Below are 17,969 nucleotides of genomic sequence, written 5' to 3' on the forward strand. Positions count from 1 at the left end.
TGAAGTTCATCGAATTCAAAATCAGCTAGCTCAATGTGTTGATTAACAATGCTAGGAACAAGAGTGGTAATATGTTGTTGAACTCGGAGCTTAGGTGTGCTGCAGGGTGGGCAGCTTGGGCCAGTTGCCAACCCGACCTCAAGAAGAACCAGCTCTAGGCAGGACCCAACCCGAGGTATTGAATACTCAACCCTAATGCAACTTGGGTTGAACGAGTAGGGTAGAGTTGGCTGAAAATTATCATTTATTTTGATTAAAAGCTCTTTACTAAGGTAAAGTCTTAACGTATGTTAAAACTATTTGGGCCAAAAAAAAAAAAAATTTGCCCTTGGCTACTCGCATTATATGGTAGAGATACAGGGTCGGGTTTGAGTCGGGTTGGATTGCCTGAGGCCTCGACCTAAGCTCAGGTCAATCTAGGGCCAAGTTGAGGATTTCCAGCTCGAGCCCAATCCGACCTCAACCCAACACAACACAACCTGACCTAAATCGGGTTGGGCTAGTTAGGTTTAGGTTGAGCCCAACCCAAGTTGCACCCTAATGGGTGATGGGCCAAGTTTTTAAGTTGCTTTATGTGGCAAAGGGTCCATTAATGATGATGGTGTACATAGCTAAGTGTTTCCCTATCAATTGTTTGAGGGGGGTAATGTGTGTCATGCTTGTCCTGGTGCAAAGGGCGATGATAAAGACCTAATGCTAGCAATTGTATATTCTGAGAAAGTAGTCAAGACTTCAAATTGAAAACCCTAGTATCTGATGAATGAGTCGCAAGAGTAGGTTCTCATTTTTTCCAAGTGTGATGTCAGATGGGATTTGGAAAGAGTTAGCGTGTTTGGGTGGGACCAACTGGGCCTCCATGCCTGCTTAGCCATCTAACATCCCTTTTGATGGGCTTTTTCTCTCAGATCCTAGAGTAGCTATGCAGGGCTTCTCCCCAACATATTTGATTGAAGCCCTTTCTTCTCAACATCTGCCCGAAAGAAATCTCATTACAAAATGGCATTAGGAGTTATGTGATATGATCTCCACCCATGAAGCTATTGTAATGTCATAATAGTCCTCAAAACCCTTTGCTACTTCCTCTGAACATTAGTTGGCTAGCAAAGTGCGACAAGTCTATTTTTTTAACTTTCCCCGTTATTCATCCATGTTGGGTCCTAGGGCCTATTTGATTTTCCAAATCCGCCATAAATACCTTGTAAATGGGTAATGATTATTTCCTTAAGCAATTAACACATGGTTCCCAATGCTTGATTTGACGGGCTACTTTTTGAACACAAACCGAGGAGGTGCGAAATATGTGGGGCCCATCGTGATGTGTGTGGCTTATCTATTATGCTAGCTGAATTTAGGGTGTGAGCCAAAAAAAATGAGGCAGATCCAAAGCTCAAGTAGACCGCACCACAGGAAAAAGGAAATTGAACACCTACTGTTAAAAACTTCTTGGGGCCACCGTTTCCTTTGGTGTGGGCCACTTGAGTGTTGGATCTGCCTCATTTTTCGGCTCATGCCTCAAAATGTTCTAGTAAAATGGATGGATGGCACGGATATGTCATATATATCATAGGTGGGGCGCACGAATTTAAACCATTCCTTTTGGACCGGTTTTCAAAACAAAAATACTAGTTAATTTTCAAATAGGGTGAAAATGTAATAATTTCTTATTTACTAGGTATTTACCAAGGATTTAGAAAATCAAACAGGACCTTATAGTGATGTTAGGGATACTTTTCAGGTTTCTGGCAGAGATAGAATCCCTAGCTATGGAGGATTAGATGCTATTGGGGATCAATTCGTTATGGTTCTCATTGAGACCTTTAAGGCGTTTCCTATTGCAATTCAGTCACTTTAAGTAGTGGATTGGAATCTAGAAAAATCTCCTAGTAAGTTGGCTCCGTTGTTCTTAGGGTTGTACATCGAGCCAAGTCGAGTCGAGGTGGGCCAAGTTTGGCTCGACTAATCCATGCTATACTCGAGTTTGAGCTCGAGCTCAATATTAAAGCTTGGCTTGTTTGCCAAAGCTTTCGAGTCGAGTCGAGTTTACCTCGAGTCAAGCTGCGTGGGTTGCTCGGAGAAATCAGGAGAATGAGAGAGAGAGAGAGAGAGAGAGAGAGAGAGAGAGAGGGGCAGTCGAGCAGAGAGTCTCGGGCTGTCGTGCTAGATGCGACCGTGCGGGCTGCGGCGTGCTAGGCCGCTGGCTACTCGTGCTCGGTAGGGTAAGGGAAGAAAGAAAGAGAGGCAATGCAGACAGGTAGGGTCGTGTAGGGTTTTTTAGTAAAAACTTTCAAGTTTTAACTTTTTTTAACTTAAATATATATATTATATATATTTAATATTAATATAATATATATATATAATATAATATTAAAATATATTAATCGAGCCGAGTCGAGCTCGAGCTTCGAGTCGAGTTGAAATGCACCATCGTCGGACTTGGCTCGAACTCAACTCGAGCTTTAGAAAACAAGCTTGACTCGCCCCGAGTCGACCTTTCAAGCCAAGTCAATCCAAGCTGACTCAAGCCGAGTCAAGCGAGCTTTTCGAGCTAGCTCGACTCGTGTACAGCCCTAGTTGTTGTCAATCTTCAAGTGATAGAGGTGTCACAGGTGTTCAATATTCAATCTCCCTTCCACCAAGACAATCATTTGTTGTACAGACTGGATTCCCAAGTTTGAAGATGTATTTTAACCTAGCTAGGAAAGTGGGAATGAAAATCGGCATGGCACGAGGGATGCAGTGGATCAAGTATGCCATGTGGGGAAGATGGTTGGGATCTCGTTTGGGAAATATGAGGAAGATTTTGTTGCATTATTCAAGCTCGCCAACAAGAGAGGAGCCAAAAACTAGCCAAATTGTTCGAAGTTTATCAAATAAAATCTCAAGAGGAAGGCAAGAGTTATTTGGGTTGGTCTCGTCGGTCAATCATGACAAAGGACGAGGTTGATCTGGGGGAGCTAGAAAGTGAAAGGGGTATCCAACGGTTCCACGTGAAGTTTTTCTTTTCTTTTCTTTTCTTTTTTTGTGTGTGGAATGTTAAGGGATTGGGTTGTCCCAAAAAACAAGCCCAAATAAAACAATTTTGTAGTAGTTAAAAGGCACATTTGGTTGCGTTTTTAGGAAACCAGCTTCAAGTTAAGGATATGGACTTAATTGAGTTTCTTGAGGGGTGGCGTAAGACACTAATTAGGTGGTTTTGAATGCTATGGGGGATGTAGGTAGTGGGTCATTACTTGGACCCTAGATATGTGGATTTGAGGAGATGGGTGGGCTGTTTTGTTTTCGATCCCTGTTCTCCTAAGGAATTCTAGTATCAGTTTGAAATGGATATTCTTTTAGTGTATGGTCCATCTCGTTCATGAAGAATGAAAGAATCAAAGAGGAGGAATGTGAGAGAGATGGGAGAAAAATGTGAGAGAACGTGGGACCTCTCTCATCTTATTCAATATTTATGTAGGGTTTTTTTTTCTCCTTTATTACATCATAACAACCCACTTTATACAATATTTGCAAATAAGCCCACTAATATCATATTTACAGAAATGACCCTACTAACTTAATATTCCAACACTCCCCCTCAAGTTGGTGTATGAATGTCTGTCGTACTCATACCCAACTTGCCAAAGATTTCTTGTAACATGGGAGAGCTGAGAACCTTTGTAAACATGTCTACCAGTTGTTCTATAGATTTGACAAATGGAGTAGCCAGTAATCTAGAGGATTTCTTCTCTCGAATGAAATGTATATCAAACTCAATGTGTTTAGTCCACTCATGAAAGATTGAGTTAGAGCAATATGGATGGCAGCCTAATTGTCACAATAGAGCGGACTAGTTGAGGTGATAGGGAAACCCAATTCCATCAAAATGGATCTCAGCCACAAGAGTTCACAAGCCCCATGAGTCATAACTCTATACTTTGCTTCTGCACTGGACTGAGATGCAACTACTTGCTTTTTACTTCTCCATATAACCAAGTTGCCACCAATGAATGTGCAATAGCCAGAAGAAGACTTTCCATCCGTTGAGCACCTTGCCCAATCAACATCAGAATAGCCAGCAACATTAACATGTCCATGATTCATATAAATCATACCACGTCCTGGACATGACTTTAGGTATCTCAATATGTGATGTACAACATCCAAATGAGGCACCTATGGGGAGCGCATGAATCGACTAACAATACTTACAACTTGAGCAATGTTCGGTCTTGTAATCGTCAAGTAGATCAGTCTTCCAACTAATCACTAATACATACCCAGATCTGTTAAAATCTCACCTTCAAATGCACAGAACGAGTGCTTCTGGTCCATAGGAGATGTAGCTAGACAAGCACCTAATTTTGCAATCTCACTCAGCAGATCAAGAGAATACTTTCTTTAGGATATGAAGATGCCTTTAGATGAACGAGCGACTTCAATCCCTAGAAAGTACAGCAATGGACCCAGATCTTTGATCTCAAATTCTTTGTTCAACTTGTGCTTAACTTGATCAATAAACTCCCAAGTCATCTCAAGTCATAACAATGTCATCCACATAGACAAGTATAATAGTTTTGCCTTATTGTCCAGTGTGAATGAAGACTGTATGATCTGCTTAACATCTTCTAAAGTCGAAGGAGAGAACAACAGCACTAAATCTAGCAAACCAAGCTCTGGGAGATTACTTTAGGCCATAACGAGCCTTTTTCAGCTTATAGACCTACCTAGACCACCGACCGACCCCTCCCCCCAAAGTTGAAAATCAAGGGGCATATACATATACACTTCTTCTACCAGATTGCTATGAAGGAATACATTTTTAACATCTAGCTAGAACAGAGGCCAATCAAGATTGGCAGCAGGAAATAATCAAGCGGACCGAATTCAACTTTCCCACAAGTGAGAAAGTTTCATTGTAATCAACCCCAAAATGTTGTGTAGCCATTAGCCACCAAACGAGCTTTGTAGCGCTCAATAGATCCATCGGCCCGATACTTTATGGAGAACATCCACTTGCACCCAACTGTACTCTTACCTGGAGGTAATGGAACAAGATCCCAGATGTCATTTTTATGAAGAGCAACCATTGTTGCTTCCATTGCTTGCTTCCAAGCAAGGACCGAAAGAGCCTCAAGCACTGACTTAGGAATAGTGGAAGAGGAAATGACGGCCAAGAACATACGATATGATGGTGAAATAGACTCATAAGAGAAAAAATTAGAAATACGATGATGTGGGATGATGACTAAGAGTGCGAGAAGCAACAAGGGATGAAGGACTAGCAATAGAGATGAGAGAAGATACCTGAGACTTGAAGAGGAGCTATTGATACATACGGTTCGTGTGATGCTCTCAATTGTCAGTGAACATACGTGAGGAGCCGCTTGGGTGCCGAGGGAGATGCAGAAGGAGAAGTATCAACAACTGGCAGTGGCAGAAAATGATGTCTCAACTACATTAGCATGTTTAGACGAAGGAGAGTAGAATGGGAGATCTTCAAAGGTCACATCCATAGACACAATATTTCCTTGTAGATAGATCATAACACCTATAACCCTTATGTTGAAGAGAATATCCAATAAAAATGCACTTAACAGACCAATTAGCAAATTTGTCCCTGGAGGGATCTAATGAATACACAAAACAGACATAGCCAAACACTTTAGGAGGGACAACAATAAAGGACAGGTAGGCTTCAATGGATATATTGGAATATCTCCATTGAGGACACGGGTAGGCATTCGATTAATCAAATAACATGATGTTAACAAGGCTGCAAATTAGAATGACTTAGGGACCTTCATTCCTATCAAAAGAGAGCGAGTAACCTCAAAAAGATGGCGATTCTTGCGTTCTGCCACTCCATTTTGTTGTGGAGTGTAGGTACGAGAAAGTTGATGATGAATGCCACACTCTTGGAGATATGATTTGAAGTTATTTGAGGTATACTCACCAGCATTATCAGAACGAAGGTTCTAAATGGCACAATCATACTGGGTCTGGATCATTTGATGAAATGATCGAAACAAGTTAAACAGTTTATCACGGCGACGCATCAAATACACCCAAGTCACACGAGAGAAATCATCAATAAAAGTAACAAAGTAAGAAAAACCATTCAGAGATGCAACAAGACTAGGTCCCAAGATATCAACATGTACCAATGCAAACATTTTATCAAAACGATCCTCAACAATAGGAAATGAACTTCTAACATGTTTATTCAACTGATACATTTCACACTTAGAGTAAGAATCACTAGTATCATATTTAAAGAAATGACCCTACTAACTTAATATTCCAACAGTTCAAGCCATCGTTCTGCCTTTTGAGTGGAGCTTGATGGCATTAGAAACGTGTGGTAGGCTCCATGGTGTGTCGGGGGGATTTCAAGTCATCTGATTTTCTTTTGAAAAGCTTCACAGTAGCCAAAATACTAGAAATATAAGGGACTTAGCTGATTGTGTTGACGAAAATGTTCCAATAACGAAAAGCATTTGGCAATATCTAACTATTCCTGGTTTCCGCAGAGTGGATGGAGGCATCTACATTGGTTAAGCAAAGGGGTCTACCTCAACCAATTTCCAATCATTGTCCTATTATCTCAGAGGTAGAGGATGACTGGGGCTCAATTCCCTCTTCCTTCGAGCTAATGTCGCTTGAGGAAGGATTTCGTCAACAAAGTCATTGACTGGTAGAGGTATTTCTGAGTTGAAGGTTTGACTAGTCATAGGCTGCTTTTAAAACTAAAGCTCCTTGAGGAAATTTTGAAAAATCGGAGGAAAGATCATTTAATAAGTTTGAAGAAGTAAATGGTAGGATTCTTCATGATGTTCAAATGCTCGATGTTAAAGAGGAATAAGAATTATCTAAAGGGGATAAGAACTTAAGGATCAGTTTAAACTTGAGTATATGAATAAGCTTAAGGAAATGAGACCAAATGGAGGTGATGTTCCAAGGCGGTTTGTCTAACGGAGGGGAACAAGATTACAAAATATGAGGTGGACGAAGGGGGCTGATACACTAAATCTTCTTCCTTGTATAGAGCACTAGGGGCTTAAAAAGCTCAGGGCATTATGGCTCTTGGGTACAATTATGGGAGGCCAAAGGGGGCTGATTCACTAAACCTTCTTCCTTGTATAGAGCATCAGGGACTCAGAAAGCTTGGTGCATAATGGCTCTCATGTTTGATTATGGGAGGATCCATATTGCAGTGATTCTCCGTTTTGTTTGGCCTTCCCAGGTTGGCTTGTATTATTGCGAATATGGAGATGACCATCTCCCACTATTTCTCAATATTAGGATGCCGAGTGGTTTGGGCTTCTCATTGGAGAAACTTGAGGATGAAATGGAATACATGGTGAGACTTCTTGTGTTGTTCCAGAGAAAGGTTGTCTGTGGCTGACAAGGATAGTCTGACAAGGAGATTGGAGAGGTCGGTGATCTATTCTATTAGCTCTTTCTATGCACTATTGGGCTCTTCTTCTCCCCAAGTTTTCCTTGATCTGACTGAGCATTTCTACCAGTCACTGCCTTCGCTTCCCTAGCAGTACAAACAAAGTTTTCATGATAGACAACATTTGAAAGTGACATATGGTTATTCCTAACTTGTGTATCATGCACCTCCGAGATGCTGAGTCTGGATCATGTATTCTTGCATTGTAACTTATAAGAGCAGTATGGGTAAGCTTCTTTTTTACCATAAAAAATAAAAAATCTTTCCAGTGTTGTTGGTGATGCCGGGTTCAATTGACACATTTTTCTTAATGTGGCATGGTGGTGGATTTGAAATCAAAAGGAAGACTTCGCAGAGGGTTCTGCTTCTTTCAGTTCTATGGTATAAATGAATCAACAGGTGCTTTTGCAATTGCTCTAGCAGCCCCGATAAAGACTTGAGGGTCAAAACTTATGTGGTTTCTTGGGCTTGGGTCCTTGAATAGTTTGTTAACTGCCCTCTTGAGTCTTTAGTTTTTTCATGATCAAGTTCTTTGTAATTTTCCAGGGTGTTAATCTCTCATCCTCACCCTGATTTCTTCTTTTAACAAAATTTATGAATTTTAGAAGGATAAAAAGAAGTAATGGTAACGTGCACAAATTAGCATCTTTAGCAAGAAACTTTAAAAAAAAAATCCTATGGAAATATAACAAATGTTGCAATTGCATGAGATCAATGCCAAAAAAGCAACAAAGAGAAAATGATGAAAACAATCCTATACTTAATTCCTAATTGAAAATCATGAACTAATTCTAAGTTCAAGTCCATACCTATTTTCAGATCCCATGTAAATGGTATAAAATATACGTCCAGCAAACTCTTTGCTGTCAGTGGGAAACTCTCCATTGGTGTACTGGCCGATGCGTATTGCATCAGCTTTGACTTGTTCGTCTCCATTCACTATCTCTGCATATATTTACCATTAACCAATGAATGGAACAGTGGTGATATCAGATGAAATCAAGAAAATGCAAGCACCACACCCAGATCCATATCTCAACTGGCAAACTGAGTGGAGATACCTCATTTCAACACTTGAGGTCTTGGTATTGATCCCTAGCGGGGGTGGCTAACATGGAGTGTGTGTACTGACATGGGTGTGTACTAACAAGCTAACCCAAAAAATAAAAAATATAAAAAAAAAATAAAAGGACCACCTCTCAATCGACATTACCAAACTTTGATTCAAGAGATATGCTCCAGTGCACCCACAGAACTAGAAGTTATAGTGCCTAGTTGCACAGATTCACTTGCTAAGTCTGATTGGTCAATCTGAACTGTCCATTGAGTCCAGAACACAGTTCACAGGTTAATATGCAAATATCGCACTGATCAAATGATCCAATCCATCCTTGATTTGACCTATTCTCCACATTCATCTATAAACCCATGGATGGGATGGTTACAATTGGCTAAGAAAAGTGATTCTCTAGGATCATAAGCAATTCTTGATGGCCCCTAACAAATGGATAAATGAAATTGTTCATTGGACCTATTTTGTGTAAATGATCCTGACCATCCATAGTAAATACCATTGATCGAACGGTTCATATATGTCAGATCAGTGTAATTGTCTGCATGGTAGCCCATGAAATGTGTGATGAAACTAATGAACAGTCTAGATCAATGGATTGGACTATCTCAGTGTTTCAATGCAACTAGGAGCACACATTTCTCTTCATTCACTCCAAGTGAAAGATCTAAAAATAATGATTCAGTATTGTGTAAAAATAATTCAGGGCCTCCCACAAACAACCTTTTATGACAAGTTGGCACATACAGCCAACAATAGCTGCTACAGAAGAGCTATCTGCTCCACCAGAAAGTGGAAGCAGAAATCCAGAAGCTCCACTTCTTCGTAAATAATCCCATAGCCAGCAACTGGGCCCGAAGGCTATCTCCTCTTCGGGAGAGTGGTACCTAATCTGTGTAAAATGAAAGGTCACCCAAAAAAAAAGAAGATCAGAATAAAATAAATGGACAGATTTTGAAGGTGTATTTAACATACAAAATGAGATACACAAATCAGGTAAAGCAAAATAATCATGAGACGATTTATAGAAGTGAATGTTAATAAAGTCAACTATCCTTTCCGGACCAAGAACTGACCTTAATAGGACTAGAAGGGAACATTTGGAGCTTGAAAGCTTGACAAAGCTTGTAAGGTGCTTTTACTGTTGAAACATTTGATAAGTAACTTGCTTGCTCCCCAAAACTACTCACAGATCCTCTATAACTGGCAACCTGCTATTCAGCAAACAAAAGTAGGGTATTTGGAGAAGAGAAAGCATGAGAAAACAAACTACGAAAGTCATTTGTTAGTCTTAGAATATAAGGACGTTTATGAATAACATGTTCATGAATTGCAAATTTGGTTCTTGTTATTAATCAGCAAGTTACTAGTATCATGCATCTTGGGAACCATCCAAAGTGCAATATTGATATAATTTACTAATCACCACCACATCTATAAAAAATATTACACTATCGTGTGATTAAAATTATGAGCCCTAAATAAATCTTTGGTAAAGAGTGATTGAGCAAAGACCAAGGCATGAGAAGAATGTATGAGAAAATCAGTCGGTTATGGAGCAGTAACAAATATGAGGACTGTTAAATAGAAAAGTGAGTTCCAAATTACTGTAGACTTGCATCAAGGGTCGGCATTGAGCTTGTACCTTTTTTGCATAGGTTATGGACGAGTTAACAAGGCATTTGTAGGAAAAGATCCCATGGTGTATGTTCTTTGCAGGTGACATAGTTTTAATTGAGAAGACGAGGGAGGCCATAAACGCAAAGATAGATTTATGGGGGGATGCTTTAGAATCTAACGGATTTAATATCAGTCAGACTAAAACAAAGTATATGGAGTGAAGTTTTAGTAAGAAAAGGAGTGAAAATGAGGATTCAATTAATATTGTTGACCAAGAAGTTCGCTAAAATGACCACTTTTGATACCTTGGGTCAATAATCGATGAGAGTGGAGAGATTGATAAGGACATTGCCTATAGAATTCAAGTTGGGTGGAAGAAATGGAGATGTGCCTCTAGAGTTTTAAATGTGCCTCTAGAGGTTTATGTGATCGTCATTTACCACTCAAACTAAAAGGGAATAAAGGGTGGCTATAAGACTAGCCATGCTTTATGGGGCAGAATGTTGGGTAGTTAAGGAACAACATGTCCATAGGATGAGCGAAGTTGAAATGAGGATGTTAAAATGGATGAGTGGCAAGCCAAGGATAGAATCAGAAATGAGTGAATTCGAGAGAATTTAGGAGTAGCACCAATAGGTAACGAGATGAAAGAGTAGACTTAGCTGGTTTGGTCATGCACAACGGAGACCGAGAACTACTCTAGTTAGAAGTGGTGAGTTCATACAAGTTGAAGGCTCTAAAAGGGCAAGGGAAGGTCCAAAAGGACATAGGTGGAGGTAGTAAGAAAAGACTTGATAACCTATAGTCTAACTAAAGTTATGGTCTTTCAAAGAGTGGAATAGTGGAAAAGGATTCAGGTAGCCGATCCCAATTAGTTGGGATAAGGATTAGATGTTGACGCTGACTAACATACTGTTAGGTAAATAGATAATAGAAAGACGACAGAAAGTATAACTCCATCGAGCGTCTTTCATGATGATAAGCAAGGAACTATGAGTTTCAATGTTTGGTTTGGATGAGTTGAAATCACATTTCAAGGTAAAAGATGTCAAGTTCTTTTCCATCGACAGGCATTATATGCACAGGACAGGCCTGTGGCTGTTGGCATACTGCTTGCATGAAATATGCCAAAAATATCGGTCCAATACAACACAATTGGATTTTTGGATGTATAATACAGAAAAATAATTATCTCTCCCATGTTGCCACATTGTATTGTTACATATAACCATATATTTATATCATATTCAGATTATTTACAGAAAAACAAGTATCTCCCATGTTGCCACATTGTCTTGTTACATATAAATATATATTGATATCATATTCAGATTATATATACCACATTACTACTTACTCCTGAAGGGATGCATTTATTAGATATAAGGTTGATGAGTGCTTGGCCCGTCGCTCTAATTATTCATGATAACTCGATGCATCACACAGCCTTCATGCTAGCAGCACACAACTCAAACTTTTGCTCTATCAATTTCTGATGGTAGAATGGTGCAGTGTTGGGCATGATTGTGTGGGCATATGAGTAGCTCGGTTAAAATTATTAGTGGGCTCTGTGCTATTCCTGTGGCCAACTATGTCAGAGTCCTTTCTATTTCCTGTCCAATAGCGGTACATTTATGTACCTTCGCATTAAGCGGCAGCTGCCCTCCATGACCCTACTTTGCATGTTCACCCTTTGTGATGTGCTTGTAATACTTGGGCTGGAGGTCGATACTGGGCAGGACCAAGATGGCAAGGGAGTGGTGTGAGAGCCTATTCCATGCCTGGTTCTAAGATCATAAAATTGTTGTTAATCTACAATTTAAAAGACAAACCAAAATTGTTGGGAGAAGGGCTGAGATGACGGATGACTTACATGTTCTTTTGACAAAAAAGTTCACATCCCATCATCAAATGCATGTTGCGACAGTTTCTGGGCAGCAAATATGTGCTCTCATACCCAGATTTCCATTGTTTCTCTTTAAATTACAGATACGGTAGTGACATGAAGATTGAAATGGAGGGATGTGAAGTATTAATTACATTAAATGAGAGAAGATTGTATACTTTGCCAACTACGGGTGCCAATGGTTTGGGTTCAGGCAGGAATAGGGTCAGGGTCATCCTGAGCCCGACCCATTAACTAAATGTGCCCAAAATCCAGGCTCAAGCATGACCAGTTACCAGAAATGAAATGAACAGGCTCAAGCATTGAGAAGGCTCAAACCCAAGACCTTCCCCACATGTCCACATAGCTCTGACACGAAAGCAACCACATGCGTGTATCACCTATTGATTTATATACAAGTGAGTCGCTAACAGATTAAAAAACAATATATAATTATATTATAGCTCGGGTCAGGCCAACGTCATCCGAAGCGCGACCTGTTTGCCTAAATGGGTGATATCTTCTTACCAGAGCACGACCTGAAAGCCTATAAATTCATCCCAAGCCTTCTTTAATCTGAGTTCGATTAGTTGGCCCGCATGCTGTCTAAGCCATTCATTGCATGAGAAGAACCGCAACAGTAATGCTTTAGTATACTAAAATACACCCTGCATATGAATTTTTGTTCAATATACACCAATCAGACCTCCAGACCTTATAAGCATGTATACGTGCCTGAACACAGCCCCATATGCACCGTGCATAAGGGTTTCCACTCCAATTCAGTATTTTAGTTCCGTTGAAGTCTTATTTCTAGGAGAGAACAAGCTTTTTAGTTGTCGGACAAGATTTAGACTGCTATTGCTGATGTGTTTGCACCTATAGGATCAAGTTTATGTTCCAATAGGATTGTACTAGGTTTATAAATACACGTGCATAATATAAAGAATATACAGATTTTATGATTATTTGAATAAGGCTCACTTCTTTCTTGATTGCCTCATCAATAATTCATCTCTGGTGGCGCCATGCCCTGGAAATCCCTATTGGTGGGATGCCACAGGGACACAAGGAGTGATTCTGTTTGATTAACCCTTTTATTTACTGGCTTTTTTTTTTAATTGTTGCTGAGATTGGTGTGATTAGAGTTGATCTGTGGCATAGAAGGAATTTCATGCTCCTATTTCTTATGTATTCAATAAATTCAGTAACTTTCAAATTCCTTTCACTTTAGCTGCACCAACGATCCATTGCCAGCCTTATCCCTAACAAGCCCAACCTTCCTAAGCTCACTTATTGAATTAACACTGGACCGTAAAAAACTCTCTTACTGCAAGTAGAGGAGCTTTATGACAGGCTTAGATCCCCAATAAATGCAATGGGCATCAACAAATTCAGAACTACCAATTCAGTATCCAAAGTCACAAAATCATATCATAGACCTTAACATGAGGCATGCATATGTTAAATAAAGGCATGAAGGCATAGGAGGCCATCAAAGCTATGGGCCAAGGTTCATTTGAGAGCGCCTTTCTACAACTAACCTTTAGAAAGCTTAGGGATCAGAAGTAGCATTTAGTATGCATGCATGTCCTACAGGTTTTGGAGCAGAAACAAAGGAGCTGAATTTAGTAGTGATCCAAAATTTTGAAAATCTATAGTTACTAAAGTCGAAATTTCTTCTCTGTCACCACGAAACCTTGACAAAGACACCACTTTTTCCTATTCTTTCCACCTCAACATCATAGGGGATCAGTTACGTTGTTTACCAAAGCTTGACTATCCGCTTAAGGATTAGTAGGCCTGCAATCAATGGGCTTATGCATGCCAACTCACCAAGAACTAAGAGTTGAAGTCAAGGAAGTTGTGGACTCTTTGGGAAGAGATAAAAGTGTCGGGGCCAGATGGTTTCCCTTTAGCTTTTTTCCAGATCTTTTGGGAAAGCATGAAAGGGGATGTGATAGATTTTGTGAGAGAGTTTCATAGTCAGAGAAAACTCTCAGTAGACATAGGGGGGCCTCCTTCATTGTGTTGATTCCTAAGGTGTTGGGTGCAGAAAATTTGAAAGATTATAGACACATTAGCCTCATCGGAAGCATCTACAAAATCCCTGCAAAGGTTCTAGCAACTAGATTAAGAGGAAAGCTAGCAGGCGTAATCTCCAAGTTCCAAGGAGCTTTTGTTAAGGGTCCGCAAGTCTTGGATAGTGCTCTATTAGCTCATGAGTGCATTGACTCTAGATACGAGGAAAGGTTAATTAGTGTTGTTTGTAAGTTAGACATTGAGAAAGCTTATGACAATGTGCATTGGGGTTTTTTTGGACTACATGTTGGGCAGACTCGGATGCGAAACGAAATGGAGAAGTTGGTGAAGGAGTGCATGAGCTCGGTCAAATTCTCAGTGCTGGTTAACAGTTCGCCTAAAGGTTTTTTCTAGAGTTCAAGGGGGTTGAGGCAAGGGGACCCGCTATCTCTCCTTTTTGTGGTACTAGATGAAGTGCTTGGAAGAATATTGGAATGGGGGCAACAAAATGATCACTTTTGGGGCTTCTGTGCTGGAGGGCGAGCACTCCGATATCTCATCTTCAGTTTGTGGATGTCACACTTCTTTTTTTGTGAGGCAAGGAGTGAAGGTGGAAGCCTTAAGAAGAATTATTCGATGGTTTGAAGTTGTCTTAAGGCTGAAGGGCAATGTCGCGAAAAGTATCATGATGAGTATTCAATTGTCTAGGGAAGATCTTTTGAAGCGAGCATGTTTGGGTGTGAGGTGGGCTCTTTTCCATCCTCCTACCTTGGGTTGCCGTTGTGTATCAGTAAACCAGTGAAAAACTTTGGGATGTTGTTGTGAAAAGGTTCAAAAGAAAACTAGCGAGATGGAAGAGCCGATATGTTTCCCTTGGGAGGGTCATATAACTTTTAATTAAAGCGGCTCTTTCAAATTTTCCAATCTACTTCATGTCTTTCTTTCAATGTCCAAAGTCAATGCTAGTTAGGCTAGATAGATTGCAGCACAACTTATGGCAAGGTGTGGAAGGAGCTTCTAAGTTCCATCTATTAAAGTGGAAGTGTGTATGCCTTATGATGAGGGTGGGGTTGGCATTAGGGATTTGGAGGTGATGAATATAGTGTTATTGTGTAAATGGTTGTGGAGGTTCGGATCAAAAGAAGATGCTTTATGGAGGGCTACGATTACATCCAAATATATGGTTTTCTTGATGGTGGGTGGGGTACTAAGAAGTCTTCCTTGTATAGAGCTTCAGCAATATGGAAAGGAGTCCTTTCCACAAAATCAAGCTTCAATAGTGGAGTTGGCCTTAGTCTTAGGGATTAGGAGTGGATTCGACTTTGGGAAGATCTGTGGGTGAGCTCTACTCCATTGCAAATTTTGTTTCTAAAAATTGCTCACCTATCACCAAATCGTAACACTCTTATTGCACAATGTGTCTTGACTTGTGGTGGTTCAGTGGTGTGGCTCCTCCTTGTCGCCTGCTCCTTTTGGACAAAGAGGAGATTGAATTGGTTTCGCTTCTTACTCTCATTCAGCTATATCATCTGATTAGAGGAGAAAGGGACCATATGGTGTGGAGAGGGCAGTCAATAGGGAACTTCTTAGTCAAATCTTTCTATTTTATGCTCGTCAAGTCCAAAGTGAATGGAGTAGTCAAGAATACCAAGTATCTGTAGTCCTATGCAGCTCCGCCAAAAGCCAGAATTTTTTGTTAGCTTGTTGGGAGAGAAAGGATATTAACTGTGGATAATCTTATAAAAAGAGGGATGATTTTACCCAATATATGTTTGTTATGTAGAGCCGATTCAGAATTAGTCAATCACCTCTTCATTTGTTGCCCATTTGCGTCCAAGGTGTGGTATGGTGCCCTCTCTAGGTTCAACGTCTTTTGGGTCATGCCAAGTTCTATAGGCGAATTGCTTATGGCCTGGCATGGTATGAATGTTGGGAGGCGAAGAAGGCTTCATGGCAATGGCGGGTCTTTGGGCAATTTGGGAAGAGAGACACAAAAGATGCTTCCATAATGTTAGCCACAACGTTGAGTGGGTTGTAGGGAGGGTTTGGGGTATTGTTCGGGAGTGGATCTGCTGTAATAGTGGGGAGAAAGGGTGTGTTGTGCATATGTAGTAGGGTGGGCTGGTTGGTTGTTTTTGTGGTTTGTATTCTTTATCACCTATCGGTGCTGTTTTAATAAAATTTCCATCAACTTTCCAAAAAAAAAAGATCTGTGGAAGGTAGAGGAAGCTATGTGTCACCACATCTCTAATATAACAATGGAATAGATGGAAGCTAATCAAATAGACGTAAATGACGCCATCCAGCAAACCTAGAATTCAAGATATTTTATACTTATTTTAGAATTCTCACCAAAACTTAGGAAAGTTTAATGGTTGAAAAACATAAGACCATTTTGGTTTTGTATTCATTATTTTCTCAAGCCCTATGCCAGGTGGGTCCTTACTCATGCCTCAGTGATAGACACACAACAATTTCAACACGAGGTCATGGGTTCGAGTACCCATTGTGGTGAACTCCCACTGTGGTGTGAGTGCATGGGTGTGTGTGGGGTGTGAGTGCGTGTGTAAAATAAAAGGAAAAAAAAAAAAAAAAAATGCCATATACCAGGAAAAAATGAAGTAAACATTGCGTGGTTATTTGTACCTCAATACATTTATTATTTGGTATATTACATATCAGCAATTTTTGAAAACCTGTTTTCAACCCCCTCTATTAAATATGTTTGCCATTGGTCTCTTATCAGTTTATGTATTTCTACTCATGCACTTGTGTTCGTAAGTCATATTCATGCCCCATGTGTATTAGAAGAGAGAGAGAGAGAGAGGAGGAAATAGCATACATACAATTGAATTTTTGGAAACCTGTTTTCAGCCCCCTCTGTTAAATATGTTTGTCATTGGTCTCTTATCAGTTCATGTATTTCTACTCATGCACTTGTGTTCCCAAGTCATATTCATGCCCCATGTGTATTAGAAAAGAGAGAGAGAGAGAGAGAGAGAGAGAGAGAGAGAGAAGAGGAAACAGCATACATACAATTCGATAAATCTAACTCTTATTTTGCTTTCCCAATAAAAAAATCTAACTCTTATTTATGGTTACTCTCCACCATCCACCCATGATTTAGATGAAATTCAGAATGGAAATCATCTACTTAGAAAAAGGCAAATGGCCCTTCAAATACTCATCAACACCAAGAATACAAGATCAAGGGTAAGGAAATATAGCTTACCGCATCTAGGTCAATCTGAGCAGTCAAGACTTCAACATCCTTCAAGGAAAACTGGGATCCTTGAGCAACCACATCCCCATTTATAGCAATACAAGAACATCCATCTATACCAAATAAACAGTGAACAGTGTACAAGGCACGATAACCATTAACCACTGAACGTGGCCGCCTCCACAAAATTGAATATTACAGGTATCATAGATATGTACAAATATAATATAAAAGCACGCGCACATACATGTTAACATCCACTGGCATCCAATATAAGGAAACCTACCAATGATCCAAAGGATTTGTTGCCCATCGAAGCCATATAATTAGGCAAACCATTAATCATCCCCAGAGAGAGATGCCTCCACCAACTGGTGCCGTATATTTGGTGTGGCAACCTGTCAACTGTCCCAAGGGGATGTCTCGGTTGATCAAGGACATTACAATATGGTTGTAGTGATCTGCCATTATGATCGACTTTGTTGTTAATTAGCAACCCGTCAATCATCCTAAGAGAGATATTCCACAACTATCGGGGCTGTATGTTTGGAGTGGGAACCTGTCAACTGCCCCAAGGGACATCTTGGTTGATCAAGGCCATCATGATGTGTATTGATGTCTTCTAATATGACATTATGATATGGATATAGTTTATGGGGGTAACAATCTCCTCTGATCTGTTGTTATGATATGGGTTTAGTGATCTCCTTTG

At 40.1% G+C, this 17,969-nt stretch overlaps 1 protein-coding gene across 1 annotated transcript in view; it reads right to left on the minus strand.

The window, feature by feature from the left end:
• LOC131243404 (glutamine-dependent NAD(+) synthetase) overlaps nucleotides 1–17,969 on the minus strand; it is a 50,738-nt gene that overhangs the window by 19,758 nt on the left and 13,011 nt on the right. Inside the window, exons 5-8 of the mRNA XM_058242755.1 lie at nucleotides 17,267–17,370; nucleotides 9,584–9,718; nucleotides 9,231–9,399; nucleotides 8,245–8,380 (exon numbers count right to left, since the gene is read on the minus strand). Of these exons, the coding sequence (XP_058098738.1) occupies nucleotides 8,245–8,380; nucleotides 9,231–9,399; nucleotides 9,584–9,718; nucleotides 17,267–17,370 (544 nt within the window). The remainder of the gene's footprint in view (nucleotides 1–8,244; nucleotides 8,381–9,230; nucleotides 9,400–9,583; nucleotides 9,719–17,266; nucleotides 17,371–17,969) is intronic.

Source organism: Magnolia sinica, chromosome 1 (genome assembly GCF_029962835.1).
Source record: "Magnolia sinica isolate HGM2019 chromosome 1, MsV1, whole genome shotgun sequence".
Classification (NCBI taxonomy): Eukaryota; Viridiplantae; Streptophyta; class Magnoliopsida; order Magnoliales; family Magnoliaceae; genus Magnolia; species Magnolia sinica.